The following is a 20,382-nucleotide window of genomic DNA, read 5'->3' as shown; positions in this document are numbered from 1 at the left end:
CAGTGCGATCTGAAAAACACTTACGATCAAGTCTCAAAGTGTACACTTCGTTTCTGCTTCTGCAAAGGGCCATGCAGGAAATGGTGGGGCGAAAGAAATGTAAAAAAGGCAAAATTAAAGAAACACAAAAGAAAATCACAACAACCAGACACTGCAGATACATGAAAAAAAAAAAACGGAAAGAAAATCTCAGCAATTAGTTAAAATAAGACGCAACGTATGCCGGAATCGCCCATGTTTCCAAATACAGAAGTGCGAGCTAGACGGAAAGATGTGCCAAGTCACCTGGGATTCTCTCCTGGGTTCTGGTGCAGGATGAGCAGACACAGCGGTGGCTGGAGCATCCTCTGGTACGGCCTGCAGGAAGTTGGAGGGCACCAAGCCGCTAAGTCCATTCAAGTCTCCCTGAATAAGGAATACACGAGGACGTGAGGATGCGGTCTATTCTTATTGGTCAATTAAAAAGACAGTAAGTCAACAAATATTAGAATCATTTATCAATCAAAGGAATTTTTCAAGCAACAATGTTGATGTGTCCAGGTGCTTAAATGTAAGAAATTTGTTGCTGTCATGGGTCTTACATTACATTTCATAGTTCAAGATTTTTATTTGGAGAGAAAAAAAGACAAAATTTAATTAATTTAGGAAATAAAGATTAAAAAAAACTTTACCATAGACCAAATATTTCAATAAATCATTCTTAATACAAAACAATTGCTAAATTACTACTAAAGGGATCATACATATATAACCATAGTATTATTTGTGAGCAAATTTAATTGTTTCTGTTAAAATATTAATTTCGCAAAAATAACCGCCTGTCTCCATGGTTATTTATTGAATAAATAAAAATAGACCAATACATTTTTGTTCATAAAAATTGATTTTGATCACTTCTGATAAAGAAATACTCCTCTGGTTGTGTACTGAGACCAGAGCTGCGTCCATAGCCACGATCTGTTAGTCAGCTGCTCTATTGGATTGAGATGTGGAGACTGGAGGCCATCGGAGTACAGTGAACTCATTCGGATGATCAAGAAACCAGTTTGAGATGATATGAGCTTTGTGACTGGGTGCATTGTCCTGCTGGAAGTAGCCATCAGAAGATGGTACACTGGGGTCCGAAAGGGTCAGTGACAGTACTCTGGTAGGCTGTGGCATATAAATAATGCTAAAGGGTACTGAGAGGCCCAAAGTGTGCCAAGAAAATATCCTACACACCATTACACCACCACCAGCAGACTGAACTGTTGATACAAGGCAAGATGGATCCTTGCTTTCATGATGTTTATGACAAATATATATTTAGGGAGAGGAAGGGAACACAAACTCATCTCATCAAGAAGAGCAATAAACAGACCACTGTTCTCCTGAGTTGTGTTAACACTTACGTAGAAGAAGCCATCCTCGTCCATGTCACCAAACACGAGGATGATGTCTCCAGCACTGAAGGTCAGCTCAGCCTGAATCCAGTCATTAAAAAAACAGGGCAGACAGATTAGCAAAAACTACCAGCGCAGATTGAGTGCCATGCCCGGAAAAAACAATATGGCACATGTCTGACCTCTATGTCAGTGTTGGGGGAGCTCTCTCGTGGATCATAATCAAAGATGGCGAGCATCCTGCGAGCTCCAGGGGCCGGTTTCCCCACAGCGGCCGCAGCAGGAGCCGTCTGCTTGGGATCTGTCGGTCACACAGGGGGCGGGAAAACATTACAGTCCGACACCGTGAGGGTTAGAGGAGGAACCCCTCTCTGTGACTACAATGAGCGGATCCGCATGCAGCGCACCGGGTCTGCACAGGCGAATCACTCAGCGTCATGCTAAGCTGAGGAAAGGTCACTCCACTGCAGTCAAACGCAAGGAAACAAGAAAATTAGAAATTAGGAGTGAGAGTTAGCATTTTTAGTGTCATTTGAAAAGATCCTCGGGCTGTGAAGATAAAGAGAACTGAAATGATTAAATGATTCCACTTTGAACTGTGAAATGAAAAAGGAGAGTTAGGTGAAGGGACTGCTTGATTTATTCAGTGCGTCTGGAAAGTATTCACAGGGCATTTACTTTTCCACATTTTATTAGTTAGTCTTATTCCAAAATGGATTAAATGACCCTTTTTCCTCAAAATTTGACACACAACAACCCATATTAAGTGTAAAAAAAGCTTGATCTCTTCAGAGATGTACAATTGAGTTCAAGTTGGGCTCTGACCGGCCCACTCGGGGTGTCCCAAAGCCCTTCCTTCGTTGTCCTGTTGAAAGATGAACCGTTGCCAGTCTGAGGTCCAGAGGTTTTCATCGAGGATGTCTCATTGCTGCATTCCTCTTTCCCTCAATCCTGACTAGTCTCCCAGTTCCTCCCCACAGGATGATGCTGCCACCTCCATGCTTCACTGTTGGGATGGTGTTGGCCAGGTGATGACCAGTGCCTGTTTTAGACATAATTGTCCTTCTGCAAGGTTCTCCTCTCTTCATAGAGAGCAACGCTGTCAGTGACCAGCAGGTTCTTGCTCACCTCCTTGACCAAGGCCCTTCTCCCCCAATCGCTCACTTTGGCTGGGCAGCCAACTTTAGGAAGAGTCCTGCTGGATCCAAACTTCTTCCATTTCCGGAGGATGGAGGCCAGTGTGCTCATTGGGACCTTCAATGGTGCAGAAATGTTTCTGAACCCTTTGCCAGATCTGTGCCTCCATACATTTCTCAATTCCTCGTACTTCATGTCCAATCAAATGAATAAAGCAGCGTGGACTCTAATCAAGTTCTAGAAAAATTCCCCCAAATTCCTTTTCACTTTGTCATTATTGGGTGTTGTGTTTGCAAATAATTAAAAAAATGTTGTTATTTAATCCATTTTGAAATAAGGCTATACCATAACAAAATGTGAATCCCTGTGAATACTTTCCGGGTGCACTTTTTAAGAGGGTTAGTCAACAAATGAAAAGGGAAAAGTTTGTATTTTTTATACCTGCACCGTATTTTCTCACGTTTTGTTTTTTTAGAGACTAAAGATTCAGGTACCACAAAGCTACGCTGACAACTAGCACTCCTCTCTCCAACAGTGCCAATCCATTTTATGCTGCTTTTAAATAGCAAATATGTTTTGTTTATTATTCTTTTAAAACACTTACAATTTTGGTAGCGTTTTTAGCAGTCTTGTTATGGATATACCCATGAACAATCAAACAGCCCCTACTCAGGATGAATGAAGGTGAGCACTGGTGTTATCAGCAGTCCAACAAATAAAAAAAGGTCACAGATGGGTAAATGCATAAAAAAAAAGTAAACACATGCTGTCCTCCAGTAGAAGGGTCGTCATGCAGAGGCAGAGCACTCAACGTGTTGACTACAAACCTTGGCCGGGGGAGTCTACGCTCTCCTCGCAGAGCGCGGCAGACTCCACTGGAAGAGATACGGGAAGAGAGCATAGACACAATCACAGAATGCCAGCAGTCCTCAAAGGGACAAAGAATAATCCAGTCTGAAGTCCGTATCAAGTCTCAGTCGTCACACAAAGTCACACAGATCAGAGGGGGATGAATGTCTCAACAAGAGAACTTTGGCTGATCATGTAATGCAGTCGTGACACTGGAGCAGAATACTGGCCAAAAGGGACCTTTTTTTAGTAATAAGCATCATACAGCCACTAAGGCTGTACTGAATGTCATTTTCAATTAAACTACAAAGCTACAAAATAGGCTTTGGAATGACACCTTGATTGTAAGTAGTCATAGTTCAAAAGTCATCACCCTAAAAACATTATTAGCATTATTAACAGGTTATTGAGGACACTTTAACACTGGTTCGTGCCTCGCTCCACTCGCTACGAGCGACAGAGCAAACAGTTCTTCAACCACGGAGAAAATGTTAATGAAAGCCTAAACGCCAACAAATGTGTAAAAGATTTTAGCTGGAATTTTTTCTAGGTAAAAGTTTGTCAATTTTAGAACTGTTTATTCAATACATTTGCAATTGACCCAGTGGAGTTATTAAGTTATTAAGACTATTTGGTACGGCCATTACAGATTCTGCTGCTTTGTCTGCAATGTATTACATGCATTTAAATGAAAGCTGACAGGACTGAATCAGTGATGTATATGCCTTTAAAAATGCAGGCCCCCATAAAAGGTTAACAAGGGAACTCTGAATAGCCTATAACACTGAAATTGGAACACTTGGCCCCAATCATAGAACATGAAACCACTGAAAATGATGTGCTAATACGGTCTGATTTTATTACCACAGTATCTGATCTAAAGAAATCGCCCCTGGTCGCTGAGTGAGAAGCAGCAACCGGAAGAGCAAAAAGCTACAGTGAAAGAGGCAGAAAGAGAAGCAAACCGGAGGAGAGAATAAAGGAGGGAGCTGGGGAGCCGCAGTCTGCAGCGAGACACACCTTTCTTGGTTCGTCTCGGTTTGGCCGGTGGAACAGGGCGACGCGGAAGCTGTGCGTGTGTGCGACTGCCTTTATGGAGTTTTAGAAAGGAAAACCAAAATGAAATAAAAATTTGAAACCAGAAAAGAAACAGAGGGGCAATCTTTGAGTGAAGCAGACCAAACAAGTACACAATGAACAGCCAGCGAAGAGCAATTAAAAAAAAAGAGTGAGCAGCAGACACAGCACTGAGAACAAGTGGAAGTGAAAAGGTTAAACCATCTGCAGCTTCACCGCTCAGAGTAGAAAGCAGGAAACCGAAGCCAAGTGTTAGGTTGAGAAATTACGTTTTTTCCTCTTTTTAGACGGCTGCAGGAGAGCAAAGTCAGTGACTGAGAACAGACTGCTAGGCTTTCCTTAATAGCAACAGAGTGAACAAAAGGCACATAAAAATGCCATGGAAGTTTTAGATTCATGTGATATCAGTCCAACTGAGCTTAGTTTGTGCTTTCTGATGGATCAATAGCTCATCAGGCCAGAGGGAGCGGTTACGTCTTCTCTCATCTGGAAAAATAGATTTTACAGGACGTAATACAGCTGGCCAATTTGAAGACTAGGTAAATGAAAAACGTATATTTGAGGTTCAGATTCTGCAACACTTGTGATGCTATCTTCACTTACCACTTCCAACACAAAACAGCGTTGATATATAATGTAACACAATTACAATTTACCCCTATGGATGTACTTGTTTCCAACTGGAACGCACACATAACGGCACAGGACATGAATACAATTTACACAGAACACGTGTTTTCTGTCATTTGGTCGTATATGTGCCAACAGGCAGGTCTCTGGGCAGGTTCACCTACCTATCTTCTCCATGGAGGCCGCTGTGGACAAGAAGCCCTGCCGCAGCAGCTGCTGCCGGGTCTCCTCGTCCTCCACCTGGATCTCAGACACCATGTTACATGGCACGTAGCCCAGACGACTGTTGCTCTCCCCTCGGTAGAACCCGTCTGCGTCTTTATCTCCATAAACCTGGGGATAGGAGTGTAAAAACAGATTTACTGAAAGGGCGCACGTGCCTGTAGTATTGCTAAACAAAAAGAAACACTCAGCACATTAAAGTGAGTGGGGAGCACATTCATACATCCTCCGGTTACTGTGAGCTTACTAGGGATGCTTTGAAAGAAAACACAAGAATGATTGTCTGGGCTACTGCAGTAGCGTGTGAGCTGTTTGGGGACGTACTTTGATGATCTGTCCCTCAGTGAAGGGCAGTTCCTCCTCAGCAGCATCAGGATTGGGTGACATAGTGGCAGGATCATAAGGAAAGAGGGCCACAAAGATCCGCACATTGCCGTCTCTTTTGATCTTTGGTGGATCACCTGCACGCACACACGCACACACAAAATACAATATCTGGTACTCATATACAGCATTTAATGACACAAACAATTCAAAAAATTCAGATCAGATTGATTTACTCATATATTTGCATTTAGAATGTTTGTTGACAGCCCTCCAGTTTTATTTTAATATTAATTTCAAGCGAGAGAATTCTTTGGTTTTATACAATGTATTTTGGTTACTGTTAAAAATACCTACTATCACGCTACGCATTCTTGGCACACAAGCCAAACCCAGCTCTGCAAATAGCATAGCCAACTGCCCCCCCCCTCCCCCACCATCGTAACGCCGCTATGATTGCGGCTTGTTGAACACATGCCTCCTAAGGCGGCCCCCTAGTAATCAAGATAACCCACTGATTGTAAGCCGAGTGAGCCGTTTGACGAATGTGTGCTCGTTCGTGATCTGCAGCTAGACAAGCTCCTAAATGGTGGAATGAGCTCTCTAATGACATCAGGACCGCAGAGAGCCTTCATCCACCGCAAACTAAAGACACACCTCGTCAGACTATACCTTGACTAAAAACACTTAACAAAGTGTAGGACTTAAATTGTACTTATAATGGCTCTTATCTATAGCACGTTGTAAATCGGCTTATTTGATGAAACTGCACTTTGTTTCTTGTTCTTCTGGATTAGTATCCTTATGGTTAAAATGCACTTATTGTAAGTCGCTTTGGCATCAGCTAAATGACATGTGATGTGAGGTAATGTAACCCACCAGGTTTGCACACCGTCGACTCTCTGAATCTGGAGAAACCAACTGACAAATACACTCATGGTAAAGTGCAACATCACAGGGCCTTCAAATGTGGCCGGCAACACGGCGCACTGCGCAAGATGTGACACAACGGTGTGCCTAAAAGCATTATCGCCAGTGACACATTTGAAGAGCTGTAGTGTGACTTTAAGCTGCACTGAAGAGACGTGTTCTCTATCTCATTAGGGGGAATCAGCCCATCTGTGACAAGAGTCACGGGCAGTCAACTTGCGCACTTTCACATCCTCACTGCTTTTTGAGTTGCTCAGAGAGAAAATCTCCCCCCTTCTTCCTCTATCTGTGAGCGCATGCTTTTGTGTGTGCGTGTAGCTGACTGTATGCACACATGCACTTGAAATGTTGTTTTATTTAATACGTAGTCACCGTGGCAACTGAGAAGAAAGAAGGTAAGGGGAGGCGCAGGAAGAGAGACACTCACACGTCCTCCGTGCAGGCAGTTTCTCTGCTGGCTAACAGAGGTCATTTTTAAATTCTGTCACTTCCCCCTGTCATGACAAGCCACTTTGAGTTAAGCCAGTATTCAGCTTAACAGGCTACAGCACATCCTCCACCTTGACCACTCCCTGGCTCTCACTTCCTACACAAGGTGCTACTGTGACTACCATCGTGTGAGAGAGGGGGAGCCTCGGTCAGCGTCGGACCTGTGCAGCATTTCAGTAAAGCGAGTAAATGAAGTAAATGGAGAGACGGAGGACACAAGAAGACAAAAGAGGAAACAGTCCCTGACCTTTGAGTTGCCTGGCCTGCGATGGGCCGGCCTCTGCTGGAGGGATTTGGCTGGGCTCCTGCTCCACATACAGCAAGAGAAACAGGACAATAAGAGAAACTCTAATACAGAAACACAATCATGCAATGATTAAGGCTTGATCTAATAATCTATTTCAAATGTTACTTCATTTAGTTGCCTCATTTGCATTGTGGTGGTGTTAGAAGACACAGACCAAAGCACATTCATTATGAGCTAATGGAGGACATGGCAGACTACATTAAGAAAAAAGCTGAGTGGCTTTCAAAGTGGAGGAAAAAAAATGAATGCAACAGGAAGCAGTGCAGTTTGAGAGAGGTAGAAAAAAAGTCAGCTACAATTCGGCTGACCCCAAATCTTACAAACATTCAAAGTCTGAAGCAACCGGCTGATGATGGACTTGATGAACTGTATTTTGCCTTCTTTCATAAGAGCAAACTGTGCCATAAATTGTGACAGCGAGCGTCTCTCTGCCTATGATGGTAAAACGGTAAAAAGTGATATCCACAAAAGCCCTCAGAGGGCCAAGTCTACGCCGCTACTGGACAGGGGGGAGGAGGGGTGCCGGGACAACATTTACCAGCGGGTCAGCCTGCATCCCCCGGCGGTGAGCAGCTCTGCTGTACTCCGCTTGAGCCCCTTCAGCCCACCACTCGGGTGTCATCGGTTCCGACCCAGATTCCCCCAGGCCACAGATGTCATCGGTGCCGTACTCCACGTCGATCTCTTCTCCAGGGCCGATAGGCGGCCTTAGGCCCGGTCCCGTTTTGCTCACCAGGTGGGGTCTTGGCGTGTTGGGACCATGGCCGGGGTTAGCAGCTGCCACGACTGCTATTTGACTCCTTAGCATGGCCTCCCTCCTAAGGCGGTCGCCTAGCCCTTTTAAGCCTCTTTCTTTGCTGGTGGGGGTCAGCTGTGGAGGACAGTGGGCCCGCCGGCTAGCAGGTCCCTCATATAAAGTCTGGTCTTGATCTTCGGGGAAACCGATGGAGTCAACGGTGTCTGTGTAGTGCACCCTGTAGGGCGTCCTAGACTTGACCTGCCTGAGTAGAGGCTCTCTGGTTAGGGATCTGGGATCCCTGTTGTAGTGGTGGTGGTGGTGGTGGTGAGGGGGGTAGTGTGGGTGTGGGTTGGGGTGATGCTGGGGGGGGCGGTGGACGTGCTCCGAGTCTCGGGGGCCAGACCTGGGCCAGGTCTGACCACGTTGGGTTAAAGGCTCTTCTTGACTGCGAGCTTCGTCATCAGTCGCCTCGGGAATGCTGAAAAGCTGCTTTTGGTGTTGGACCTGAGCCGGCAATTTAAGGATCCTCTCTTGCACCTCCTCGTCACTGTCTGACACCTCCAATTTGCGGGACTAAATGGCGAAAGGCCGAAGCAACGTGAAGAGGTGATTGGTGAAGGTGGGATGGAACATCATATTGTTAAGTGGAAATAGTGCAGACAAAAAAGAGGGCAAGACGGTCATGCAAAGGAAATAGAAAAGAAAGAGGAAGAGAGAAGAGAAAAAAAGAACTTAATCGAGCACTATTAAAAATATGACAGGATGCCACAGAGTGACAACTTAACAATGCAACACAGGCTCAACGAAGCATGAAGCAGAAATTGTAGTGTCTCTGCAAATGGCCAAGAATTATGCACTCTTTCCTTTACCCTGTTGGCTCTGAATATGTAGCCCCGGTCCTGTGCTTCTCTAAGGTGGTCAGAGTAAAGTTCCTCCTCCTCCTCTTCCAGGATGTCAGACAGGTCTGAACGACTGTTCTCTGCGTGGTAGTCACTGGGAGGCTCCACGAGCCCTCTGCTGTAACTCTGCAATAAAATACGTCAACATACTGATGCGAACTCTGCAGTTTATTAGACATTTCAAACCCTTATTAGTCAATCCTATCTTATATTTAAGATGAATGCAATTCAGTGTCTAAAATACGTTTTGCTGCTATCCCCCCATTCACTTTGCTCCCATAATGCAGCGATTCACCAAACACTGACTATGAATAAGTACCTCACCCAAACCCAATTAGACAACACCTCTCTTGGGCTCTGAATGCAGCTTCACCTTCTATGCCATATTCCTTCCTTTAGTGACAAGTAAACTATTTTGAAGAGTCAGTGCTGACCTGCTGCGTCGTACAGTAGTCTGGCTCTGGGTCGTGTCTCAAGAAATCCTCCATGGAAACCAAGCGGGAATTCTCTTGCTCCTCCTCTGCTTCGGACTCCAGGGGTGAGCTGCTCGGAGGGCGGTGAAGGTTAATGTTCGGAGGATTAAGGAAGTCTGTGAGTGGGGCTTTGGGTGGGGGAGGGATGTGCTCGGCGTTCCTGAGCGGGGCCTCGGCCTCCTCGATGAACTCCACCATGGATGGGAAGGGCCGTATGATTCCGGGGCTGTTGGTGTCTCTGTGCTGCTCCAACGCTGCTGCTCCTGCTGCTACTACTACTACCGGTGCAGCTACTTGAGGTGGTGAGATGATGGGTGAGGGCACTGTTACCTGAAGACGAGAGAGATAGTCAATACAACCCTAATTAGCCTTTGATTTGAATTATTCTTGATATTACTGGTAATTAGTTTGTTAGTGGAGGGCAACACCCCTCCTCTACTGTTTTATAATACAAATTGTCAGCATGCTGAGTTAGTAGTTCATTTTTTAGTAGTTTGTACTGTACCCAAAGATGAAGGGATAGTTAACACTCAATAGAAACCTGAACATGACTCTCATGCATCTGAGAACTTTCGGAGGAATACTTCTATGAATTCCAAGCTGACGTTTGTGCCGGAACCCGCCGTTCGGAATTAAAAAGGTACCTAAAGTGCTTGGTAGCTGCTGCAGCTCCAACTGTCAGACAGTGTTCATAATCTGGTCAAGATACCGTAACTATAATATAACTATAACTTTTTTTTAGATCAACGGGCATGCACCTGTGCCTTCAGCTCATGCAGTGCCTTCACATCGTGCTTTTGAGCCCCATTCAAGGCGCCTCAACGTATGAAACCCTCTGGAAAAAATAAATGAGGATGTAAGAGTGAGGATTACCTCCAGAGGAATGCTGGAGGCTGCCGGTAGTGTGGCCTCACGCACAGCCAACGCCGCAGCAGAAGAGGGATTGGCCCAGGCATTCACATATGCAGCCGATAGGAGAAGGTCATCTGGGTCCGGAGCTTGAGGAGGGTTGGCAGCGGCTCTCACTGCGAGGCCGGGGATGTTTGTGTCTGATGGCAGAGCGCTGGGCGGTGGCGAGGGAAGGTGACTGAGGTGGTGGGGCTGCGGGGCAGTGGTGGATGGACCGGCCATGATGGAGGCCAGCTTGGAGGGCACATGGACTGGCAGAGAGTCGCAGGACTCCCCGTGGGCGGACATGGTGCGGAGAGTGAGCTCGTGAGCGGCCAGCAGGGACTGCATCTGAGAGGGGCCCAGCAGGGCACTGCCGGCCGTAGGGGAAGACACCTCCAGCACCTTGATAGGGAGAATGATAGGTACACTTTGAGCAAAAAGACACCTTCAAAAACTCCACTGACGAATTATATACTGAAATAAAACCATAAAGGACTCTTGCCTTCTTCTTGTCAGCATATATAGTGTATCCAGTGACACGGACTCCGTTGGAGGTCCCGGCAGCGTCGATGGTGACTGGCAGCCAGCTGATGAGGGCAATGCCCGGGGAGGGGCCGTGCTCCAGCTGGACATCCAGAGGGGCATCCGGGGGGCCTGCAGGGATTAGCAGCATCACCCCACAGCCAGGGGCAAAAGATAGAGACATTTCATTTTATCAAGTGATTCACACAATAAAATACAGTGCTTGGGATAAGAAATTAACATCACTATTGAAATATAACTACACATAAAAAAAGAGAGGCGCCATCTAAAACTCTAGAGGGACGTTAAGAAATTTAGAAACCATATACCTGCGTTCCCAGAATGTGGGCATGAAACTTAAGGAAATTTGAAAGATAATTTAGAGAAACACTGATCACAAATAAGCAGGTTCATTCATGAAAATCCAAAACAAGATTGAGGAGTAGATTAGAAGGCTCAGAGTAGCAGTATGGTATAATGTGTTAATATATTTAATGTATAAACTGATGTTTGTGTGTGGGAGGTAGTGAATCACCACCGCTGATATATAGATATTATCTGAATTGGCTTAACGTGTTCTGATTGTTGTGTTGACTTGAAGAGCTGGACAGAACCAGCAGCCGACCCAACAAACAGTTTGGAGATTGTTTACCATGAACCATTGCCAATTGTACCGTCTCTCCCATAACCAATGCATGGTCCATATTACGCATGCTACGCTCTATAAAATATCCATCACTAACATTCACAATATTGAACACGTACACGTGTATCGCCATGCGCTGTACAGCCCACGGTCATTTCTGCTTATTATGTACTATTTAGTGTTTAAGGGAATCTAACAAAACACCTAAATATCAATAATCCCTAATACAACTTTCACGGCGGAGGATATTTGTTAGTGTACTTGGATTCTTTCATTTCTTAAAAGGAAATCCAGACACAAAGCATGGCTCGGGACATATGTATGTATTTGTATGTCACAAATATTTTATAAATAATTCACTTGCAAATTGTACATTTAAAAAGATTCTCAAATTGTGCAATTTACATTTCAATACAACTATACATCCAATGAAGAGAATCAGTCTTTATTGAATCGTGATCTTTTGATTATGTGAAAGTGGAATTGGATAGACGACAAAAGATAGATGTTTGATATAAAACAAGCTGCTGAATCCTGACCTGCCATCAGTGTGGTGAAGGTGATGGAGGCGCTCCTGTGTTCGCGGCGCTCCGCGGGTAACTCCCACGGCGTGCGATGCGGCCGTGCCTCCACTTTGACCGAGTACTGCAGGCTGGGTAAAAGGTTATTGAGGCACAGCGAGCTGCAGCCAGCCTTCACCAGCTCACACTCCTCCTCGTTCAAGGACACAATGTGCACATAGTTACTGTTGCTGGGCAGCCAGGTCAGGTTGGCAGAGGTGGCTGTAATCCTCTCCGCCCGCAGCTGCGTGGGCGCCACACAAACGTCCCGACCGACCAGCATGCTGCAGCGCAGCTGGTCCGAGGGGCCCTTCTCAGTCAGGCTTTGCACTGACACGCGGTAGGCCTTGAGGTTTATGTCCAACCGCTCCAGCACCGCTTTGGTCTGGGCACCGAAGGGCACATTGAGCCGCAGCTCCTGGTCCACGTACACATTGTAGCTCCACACATTGCCCCACCCGGCCGGCACCAACGGGGGGTCCCAGCCGATGATGATGCTTTTGGCGAGCTGCTTGATGAGGGTGAGCCTACGTGGGTAAGGCACAATGTCCACTCCCACCTCTTCCAAATCCAAGTCCAGGCCGTTGGTGATGGGGGCTGAGACAGCCAAGGCCGATGCTGGATCCGAGGGGGCTGAGGCAAGGCCGGAGGCGGCGGCGGCCTCCGGCCTTTCTGAGGCGCTGGCGCCCACGTGGAGTCGATGCTGGTGGCTGCCACTGTGCAGGCTGCTGTCTAGCAGGGAGTTGTGGGACACGTCCCCAGTCTCTGGATGGTGACTGCTCATGACATCGTCGTCCGACACACGTTCCACAAAGTTAGAGGGGACCAGCCCTCTCCGCCCATCCATCAGCTCACCTGTAAGGAAGCCACGTTAAACAATGAGCACCCCGTGACGACGAAGATACAAACTGCTGGGTACTTCAGATACTCATAGAATTACCTTCATAGAAGCCGTCGTTGTCCATGTCTCCGTACACATAGATGTATTCTCCAGCTGTGAGTGGAAGCTCCACCTCGGGGTTGTCATTGGGGCCATCGTATGGATTATAGCTGACAAAAAATAATTCACTAGGAAGTTATTTCACTATCCCATATTGAAGTGTTGACATTGTGAATAAGCTCGTGCCTTGTTTGAATTCACCTGTATCGTGCAATAAGAACTTGAAGCTTGGCTGCTCCTCTGCTGGCTGTGTAAGGTACAGGAGCTACGTCAATGTCCAGCTCCTCCACTTCACTGGCAGTGTCCACCTGAAAACACCATGAACAGAGAGTGGATTGCCTTGACCCTTAACATGATAGTAACGTGCATGCAAAAAGTAAGGAACATTTTTTTTTAAATTAAAAGCGGAAGTAAAATAAGATTGCTGTGAACTTTCTTTCAGCGCAACTTATTAACATTTGTCTATAAAATAAAACAATCTGCGCATTCGTACATCGCTGGACCAGAATAATTTGGGCTTCAGGGTTGCCCTACTATGTGGATACAAAGCAGAGGAGCTGCAGGAAGGACTCGTGCACAATGGCATAACCCTGGCAGATTACCGGGATAGTTTGTAGTGGGGTTGTATGTGTTAAGTATGCATGATTTGTGTGTGTGTAACTAGTGTAGCAGTTAGCACATATGATAACCATGATAAAACAAATAATTTGAACAGAATGTGGAAAATGTAAATGACCGTTTTGGTCAAAGGTGTCTATTGGCTAAAAGAGCACAAATGATAGCATCAGTTCTGCGCTGAGAAGGGACCGTCTGATGGGAGGGTAAAACAGTGAAAACTTTGCAAATATAAAATACATCTAAACATTCAGCTTTTTCATTTCAGCTGGACAGTCTTTTAAGTTTTTGTTAAACCCAAAGGAGCATTATTACATAGCCACCCCTCCCCCCCGATTAAATGCTGGCAAAAGGAAAGCAAGCATTTTGGGGGCTAGTAGATATTAAGAGTGGCTGGCCACTCCCACATGTATTAACCATTTGACGACAGTATCATAGATGCATTGCCAAGGTCAGTACCTCATGTGTGGGGCTTGATTTGTGAGGACTGAGGTGCGTGTCGGACTTGGTGCTGAGGTGGGCGGTCTCGGACTTGCTGGAGGAAGAGCCTGACTTGCTGACGCTGATGGTGGGCAGCTCTCGGTGCTTGGTGACGGGCGAGCGCTCCACCCTGGACAGCCCCGCGGCGTGGGGGGTGGCCCCCAGCCGCAGCGCAGCGGCCAAATCTAGCAGGACAGAGAGAGAAAGAGAGAGAGGACGAGGATAAGACATAATCTGTGACTTTACTAGACAATCCTGGCCTCTCACTAGTTTAACAGGTGGATTCCATGAGCCGCTAGGTGGGGCGAGGTCATCGGATTGATGCGGAAGCTTCAAGGTGAAGCGGACTGATTAAAAAAGCCGATCTCCATCTGTCTGAGGTCAAAGGTGTGTCACACCAGCACGGTTAAGGGGCTTAACTGGTACATTTTCTCACCTCGGCCCATGAGCACTGACCCTCATGTGATGATGAGCATTTAGAGACAGTGCAGGACGGCGACAGTGTGGGTGAGATGACAAGTTAGAAACATGCCGTGCTTTTAGTGACAGTGCCCAACACGTATCATGGGGTGACAGAGACGGAGAAAATACCGGGGCGGATTATTACCCTCGGGGCAGGAGAGAGTGTCACCTCCCTCGAGACTCCAGAAGGCTATTTCACCCAGAGACACCATGTCCCATGAGCCACCAGTGCAGTCTAAAAAGACATGAACAGTGCAAGGGGAAAGAGGTTGGATAAACAGTAGAAGCGACTTGGACTAGTTTGCACCGTTGAAGTAGATGGGCTGGGATTACATTATAATGGACATTCTCAAAAGCATGCACCTGAGCCTTTAATTCACAGCCTGTGTTGAACAGGTGGAAACGTAAGAGGTTGTGCTCCGTTTGTAGTTCTGATACACAAAAGAGAAGGAAGGCATTCGGTCAAAAAGCGGACTGAGGCTGTTGATCCATATGTTCCGAGCCATGCTTTGTGCCAGGATTTCCTTAAGTGAAAGAATCCTACACTACTAAAGATCTGCCATGAAAGTTGAAATAGGGATTATTGATATTCAGGTGTCACTTTTTACATAATAAGCAGAAATGACCTTGTGCTGTACAGCTAATGGCGATTCATTCATTTGTTGAAGCCCTCAACAACTTAGACTTTTTCTCTTTGCACAGCAGTACTGTCGGTCTTGAGAAGCCTTCAGGGTGGTGTGGCTCACCTCGCTCTGCAGTCAGGCCCAACCCGTTGGTCAGAACAGAGAGGCTGGGATTGTTAAGGAGGCTGGCGCCGGCCAGGTCCACCTTGGAGGCCTGCAGTCGAAACTTCTCCAACTCTTGGGAGAGGGCACCAAACTGTTCGGTCTGGCTGCGACATTTGTCCTCCAGGTCTCGTACCTTCGACTGCACATATGGTGAACAGTGAAAGTTACAGTTAGTAAGCAGTACACAAACAAGTGAGCACAGCTGTTCGCCAGAGGTCTCAAGTGGGCTTTGAACAGTTTGTAGAAGTGAACTGCTTTATGAATAGTCAGTGGCATGCAGAAAAGTTTGATGCCTAAACAGACACGTATTAATTCCTTGAAAAAATAAACCTTCAAGCTTCTTGTGCAACTATGCATCGAATAATATACAAGATAAAACCACATTTGACAAATCCAATTTTACATCTGAGCTTACAGTCATGATTATTTTCGTGTATGAATAAATAGAACAGTTTTTGAAAGCATACAACATATAGTTCATACATTGCTGCCTATGTGTGGGATAGCATTATATAACAAAGGACTGCTAATACAGTTAGGTTTCTACAAGAATATTTAATACAAGCTTTACACAAACACAAAACAAGAACTACCAGAAATAAGGGGGTGGATGAAAAGACGGGTAGTTTTACGGTTAGATGGGAAACGGGAGTAGCAAGTTAAGAGAAGTGACTTTTCTGCTTCACTTTTATGAAGCCATCAGAGAGCATGATTTTATTCGCTACAGAGGCTCGCCTTGCCTCTGCCGAGTTTCTACATGTGGCTGATTTCACTTCAGGCTGTGGGAGTTTCCTGCCGGGGCTGATCTGACAAAAAGCCTCAACACGAAACTGTGTGAACAACATTTCCTGTTATCTCTCACCTACGCAAGAGCCTCGCCTGCAGCCGGTCGTTATCCGGCTGCACCGAGCTGAAGTGCAAATGGGGACCGAAACCCTGCGAGAAATCACTTTGAACTGAATACTCAGTTACAGAAAGCTCAGCAGTGCGTTGGGTGAGCTCGCATGGGCGAGTCTACATGAAAATCAAACGATCAAATAAGAAGCCTGCAAGTGTGCTCAGTGCTGCTGGGACGCTTAGCGCGCCACAGATGTTATCTGGTCTCATGAGAATAACCTGCACACTGTTTGCAAACCAAGCATCACTACACGTATTTGTAGCCTCTGTGGCCACATGAGGGATCTATGAAATAATGATAATAATTACAACAGAGCCCTCACTTCTGCTTTTAATTGATGTTTATGAACTTAAGTCATAAGGTCAACTCAAGGGATTTAAATGAAAAGGAACTGGGTTTTGGTAGTTCTATAAGTAGGGGGCTTGGGTGGGGGAGAGGGTGTGGAGGGAGGGGAATAATTAGGCCAAGATGGCTAAAGGTCAACAGTACCTGCATGCAGTCCAGTGTACTCTGGTTAGCAAAATGTTAACACACAAGGACAGAAAAAACAAACGCATGCTTTTGAAACAATGAATTTGAGGCAAATCTTAATAAAGCAGAGACACAGCAGTCTGAGTTTAGGTCTGCGAGAAAATCCTGTTGTGAAACCAGTGTCACTGGAATGTGTCTGCAGCTGCCAGTTTTAATGGGCGCAAATTTGGGGGTTAATCGTACAAAGGTATTGCGTTGACTCTGCTCTTCGAGGGCGAAAAGACACGCCAAGTGAGAGAAACAAAGCAAGAGGAAGGAAGCAAGCACCCTTAAAGAAAAATAGAAAAAATTCAGGCGCAGGTATACTCTACCAGTTCCCTCTGCAACACAAGCTGAGTCAACTCCTAAAATAAAATACACACGTCATTTCATCAAATGCACTGTGTGAAAAATTGTAGCAGAGACAGCAGACACACATAGTCTAACTTTAGAAGACCTTATAAGGCTCTTTTTTTGTGTCATCATTCAAAATCATTTAGCCAATCAGACGGACCGAAAGTTCCAACTGTCACAGACTGCGTTGAGTCAGTTTGAATTCATGTTTAAAAGTCACATGGCAGCGGAGAAGCCATCTGTTCAAACGGTTTTCAGCACCCACGAGTGCCACAAATACAGAACAGTGTAAAGTACCACTACAAATATTTTCTGCCAGGTGTTTAGATTAGAACCAAGACCCGCTCCACTGGTAATGTGATGCCTTTTTTGTCCTCCAAACATGGAGTTCCCCCAAATAATCTTTTCGCTTGGTTAGAGAGATAAGAAACCTTCTTCAATGACAAATTTGATTTTATATTTTCAGATTGAACCACACTAGTGGATTAGAGGAACACACTTTCTAATGTCAGGGCTGAGTGAATTTCTCCCCTGTGTGACTGTAGTAAACTCTTGACACCTTGAGGATATTTGTCTTGGTAGATCATCGCAAAGCTTTTAGAAGCAACTCAGGGCTCGACTGTGCAGGAATAGAAACACTGCCTGGTATAGAAAAGGATTTCTCTACTAGTCACAGGGGTGCAACAATAACTTACCTCCAGAACCTGAACCACCCCTTCATGCTCCCTCTTGGCGTATAACTGAGCCTGAGGATCAAATCATGAAATATTATTACAGATATTAATTTAGTGTAACCTTGGCTGTCCATAATTGCTCAACCCAGCCAGCTGTGTTAATAAACTGCTTCATTGGTGCGCAAAGGTTGCCTCCTGCTGGACAAAGCCACCCATGAGACACAAGGGTCTTTTTGATTTAGCAGGGAAAATATTAGCTAAATACAGGACATGTAGAAGAGGCCGTGGTTCTTACCCGGTGTAGCCGTTTGATTTCATCCTGTTTGAACTTAAGGATAGCCAGTGCCTGCTCATGTTCCAATTCCAGCTGCTGCCTTCGCTCGGCGACCTCTCGCATATGCTGTTTGGAGAGAAGAAAATGTACATAAAAAATATATATACTCTCACAGTAAGATAGTACGGGGTGGAAATTGAAAACAATACGGGAAGTGTCTGAGCCCAGCCGTACCTTTATGACCTGCTCTAGGTTCTCCAGTTTGGCACGGAGTCTCTGGTTCTCCTCGAGAACTGAATTGTGTTGAGCGGTCACTTCAGAGAGATCTTCCCTCAGCTCCTCATTCTCAGCCCGAGTCTGAAGAACAACGGGAGGAGAGAGGAGCACATGATGTCCCTGTGACCATGTGGTATTGTATCTCTGAGATTTTACTACACAGCCTTAAAGTGTCTTTGATCGTCAAAACTATGGAATTCAGATTCACAGAGAGGACAAAAAACGAAACATATTTTTCTGCCGTAGAGCTCGACACTGACCTGGTCGAGCAGCTGTGCCTTCCTCCTGAGGAGATCTGCCTCCTCCTTTAGTTGCTCATTTTTTCCTTGCTCATCCTCAAGCTGGTTCTCCTGTGATCAAAAGGAAAAGTTTACATCGATGTGAGGGAAATCCATCCCTTCCTGTCACCTTTTGTCCCGTATACGTACAATGCCTGAAACCAGACTGGAGCCACAGAGCATGGGGGAAAGAGCAAGTACAGTGCTTACCAAATCCAGACATCTCTTCTGTCGCTTCTTTACTTCATGCTCAAGGTTTTCACATTCTTTTCTCTTCTTGCTCAGCTCACTTTCCTGGAACAGGGATTACAAAGCAAAAAAGAGATCCATCGAATTCTTACTTTTTTGGATTCTAAAACATTTAGTAGGATATACTGTCCGAAGACAGCATATCACAAAGTGACAAATAAATTCTTAACATTTTGCAATGCAGAAAACGTCGGCTTTAGTTGGCCTCTGACTAGATAACGATGAGGTATTACAAAGCTTAGCATCTTTTAATTATTCTAAATGCAGCTTACATGCAGGACCAGCATAGGAGAAATCAGCTTATTTCAGCAATGTTACAGGACCTCAATTACCCCAGGGACTGTTTGGGGGGGAAGCTACAGAACAGACGGCTAATTGCAGACCACCGGCAGCTAAATAAGGAATAAATTAAACTGATGATGACACAGTGAGACAATAACGATAATTGAACTGGATCTGTTTGATTGGGTATTGCCTGCAGCATTATAAGCCTGAATAATGTGCACCAAACAAAGATGATTGTAACATAAAAGTATTGTCAGCAGCTAACAAATAAACAGACAGTGAACTGCCGATTTGTCCATTTGTTTCTTCTCTCATTTTCTGCACCCTCCAAATGTTGTTTTCTTTATTGTTGTCTGAAAAATGTACCAAATCGCTTTTTTTATTGGGACCTACAAAGCCGGTGCCATCAGCATGCAGGGCATCTTTTTCATAGTGCTAAGCCACGCAAGAAGATCTTTGAGGCCGAGCTAAATGCTAACATTGTGTGCTAGCATGTTCCCAATGCTTATTCATTTATGTTTGGTTTGACAGGTATGAATGGTCACCGTGTTGACGTCTTTGTTTGCATTCTAATATTTGCCAAATGGCATCCACAACAACCCACAGTAAAGCTGAGGCTGAACCTGATGATGGCACAACGTGGAAAATTAAGGGATTATTTAAGTTATTTATTTATCCTGTGGGTATATGGACAATAAACATTTGAGAGTGTAACAAAGTTGTTGGACTTACCACTATTGCTAATGGCTCATGGCTAAAACCCCCATTTACGTGATATCTGGGCTAACACCAGAGGTGGGATCAAGTCACTGTTAGGCAAGTCACAAGCAAGTCTCAAGTCATTGCCCTCGAGTCCCGAGTCAAGTCGAGTCAAAGACGAAGCAAGTCCCAAGTCGAGTCCCAAGTCACAGCCAACAAGTCTCAAGTCGAGTCACAAGTCGTACCATTTTAGTTTCGAGTCATTTCGAGTCATTTTATTATAGTGGGGACGGGGAACCCTGGGTGATGGTGCGCTGCCTCACAGACCTAGACTACGAAGGGAAGGGTAATGGTGGATCGACTGTGACTGTGTTATAGTACTGTAACGCTCACCCCAATGCTGCAGCGTAAATAAGGAGGCGATGACTGGCTTGCAACTCCGCTGCATTTATTTATATAAAACAACTCAACTTCGGTCACTGTTGGCCGTCACCACGCCGAACGAACACTTCCGCATACACGG

At 45.5% G+C, this 20,382-nt stretch overlaps 1 protein-coding gene across 13 annotated transcripts in view; it reads right to left on the bottom strand.

Annotated features, from left to right (window-relative positions):
• LOC119215060 (peripheral-type benzodiazepine receptor-associated protein 1) overlaps nucleotides 1-20,382 on the bottom strand; it is a 48,241-nt gene that overhangs the window by 3,893 nt on the left and 23,966 nt on the right. For 5 of the 13 annotated variants that reach the window (XM_037466847.2, XM_037466846.2, XM_037466848.2 and 2 more), the window contains 24 exons: nucleotides 18,837-18,920; nucleotides 18,609-18,698; nucleotides 18,307-18,429; nucleotides 18,094-18,198; nucleotides 17,820-17,870; nucleotides 17,103-17,135; nucleotides 15,321-15,501; nucleotides 14,720-14,809; nucleotides 14,092-14,297; nucleotides 13,219-13,325; nucleotides 13,018-13,127; nucleotides 12,057-12,932; nucleotides 10,852-11,003; nucleotides 10,332-10,751; nucleotides 9,420-9,788; nucleotides 8,956-9,111; nucleotides 7,288-7,345; nucleotides 5,622-5,758; nucleotides 5,240-5,408; nucleotides 4,389-4,457; nucleotides 3,347-3,394; nucleotides 1,565-1,683; nucleotides 1,392-1,463; nucleotides 286-405 (listed from right to left, as the gene is read on the bottom strand). In XM_037466847.2, coding sequence (XP_037322744.2) covers nucleotides 286-405; nucleotides 1,392-1,463; nucleotides 1,565-1,683; nucleotides 3,347-3,394; nucleotides 4,389-4,457; nucleotides 5,240-5,408; nucleotides 5,622-5,758; nucleotides 7,288-7,345; nucleotides 8,956-9,111; nucleotides 9,420-9,788; nucleotides 10,332-10,751; nucleotides 10,852-11,003; nucleotides 12,057-12,932; nucleotides 13,018-13,127; nucleotides 13,219-13,325; nucleotides 14,092-14,297; nucleotides 14,720-14,809; nucleotides 15,321-15,501; nucleotides 17,103-17,135; nucleotides 17,820-17,870; nucleotides 18,094-18,198; nucleotides 18,307-18,429; nucleotides 18,609-18,698; nucleotides 18,837-18,920 — 3,945 coding nt within the window. Of the gene's footprint in view, nucleotides 1-24; nucleotides 60-285; nucleotides 406-1,391; nucleotides 1,464-1,564; nucleotides 1,684-3,346; nucleotides 3,395-4,388; nucleotides 4,458-5,239; nucleotides 5,409-5,621; nucleotides 5,759-7,287; nucleotides 7,346-7,369; nucleotides 8,660-8,955; nucleotides 9,112-9,419; nucleotides 9,789-10,331; nucleotides 10,752-10,851; nucleotides 11,004-12,056; nucleotides 12,933-13,017; nucleotides 13,128-13,218; nucleotides 13,326-14,091; nucleotides 14,298-14,719; nucleotides 14,810-15,320; nucleotides 15,502-16,749; nucleotides 16,771-17,102; nucleotides 17,136-17,819; nucleotides 17,871-18,093; nucleotides 18,199-18,306; nucleotides 18,430-18,608; nucleotides 18,699-18,836; nucleotides 18,921-20,382 lie in introns of those variants that run through there. The other 8 variants (XM_062558260.1, XM_062558254.1, XM_062558256.1 and 5 more) reach the window with 8 other exon arrangements.

The sequence above is a fragment of the Pungitius pungitius genome, chromosome 16, assembly GCF_949316345.1.
Source record: "Pungitius pungitius chromosome 16, fPunPun2.1, whole genome shotgun sequence".
Classification (NCBI taxonomy): Eukaryota; Metazoa; Chordata; class Actinopteri; order Perciformes; family Gasterosteidae; genus Pungitius; species Pungitius pungitius.
The sequence above is the reverse complement of the archived record's forward strand: the minus strand, read 5'-3'. Positions and strand labels throughout refer to the sequence as shown.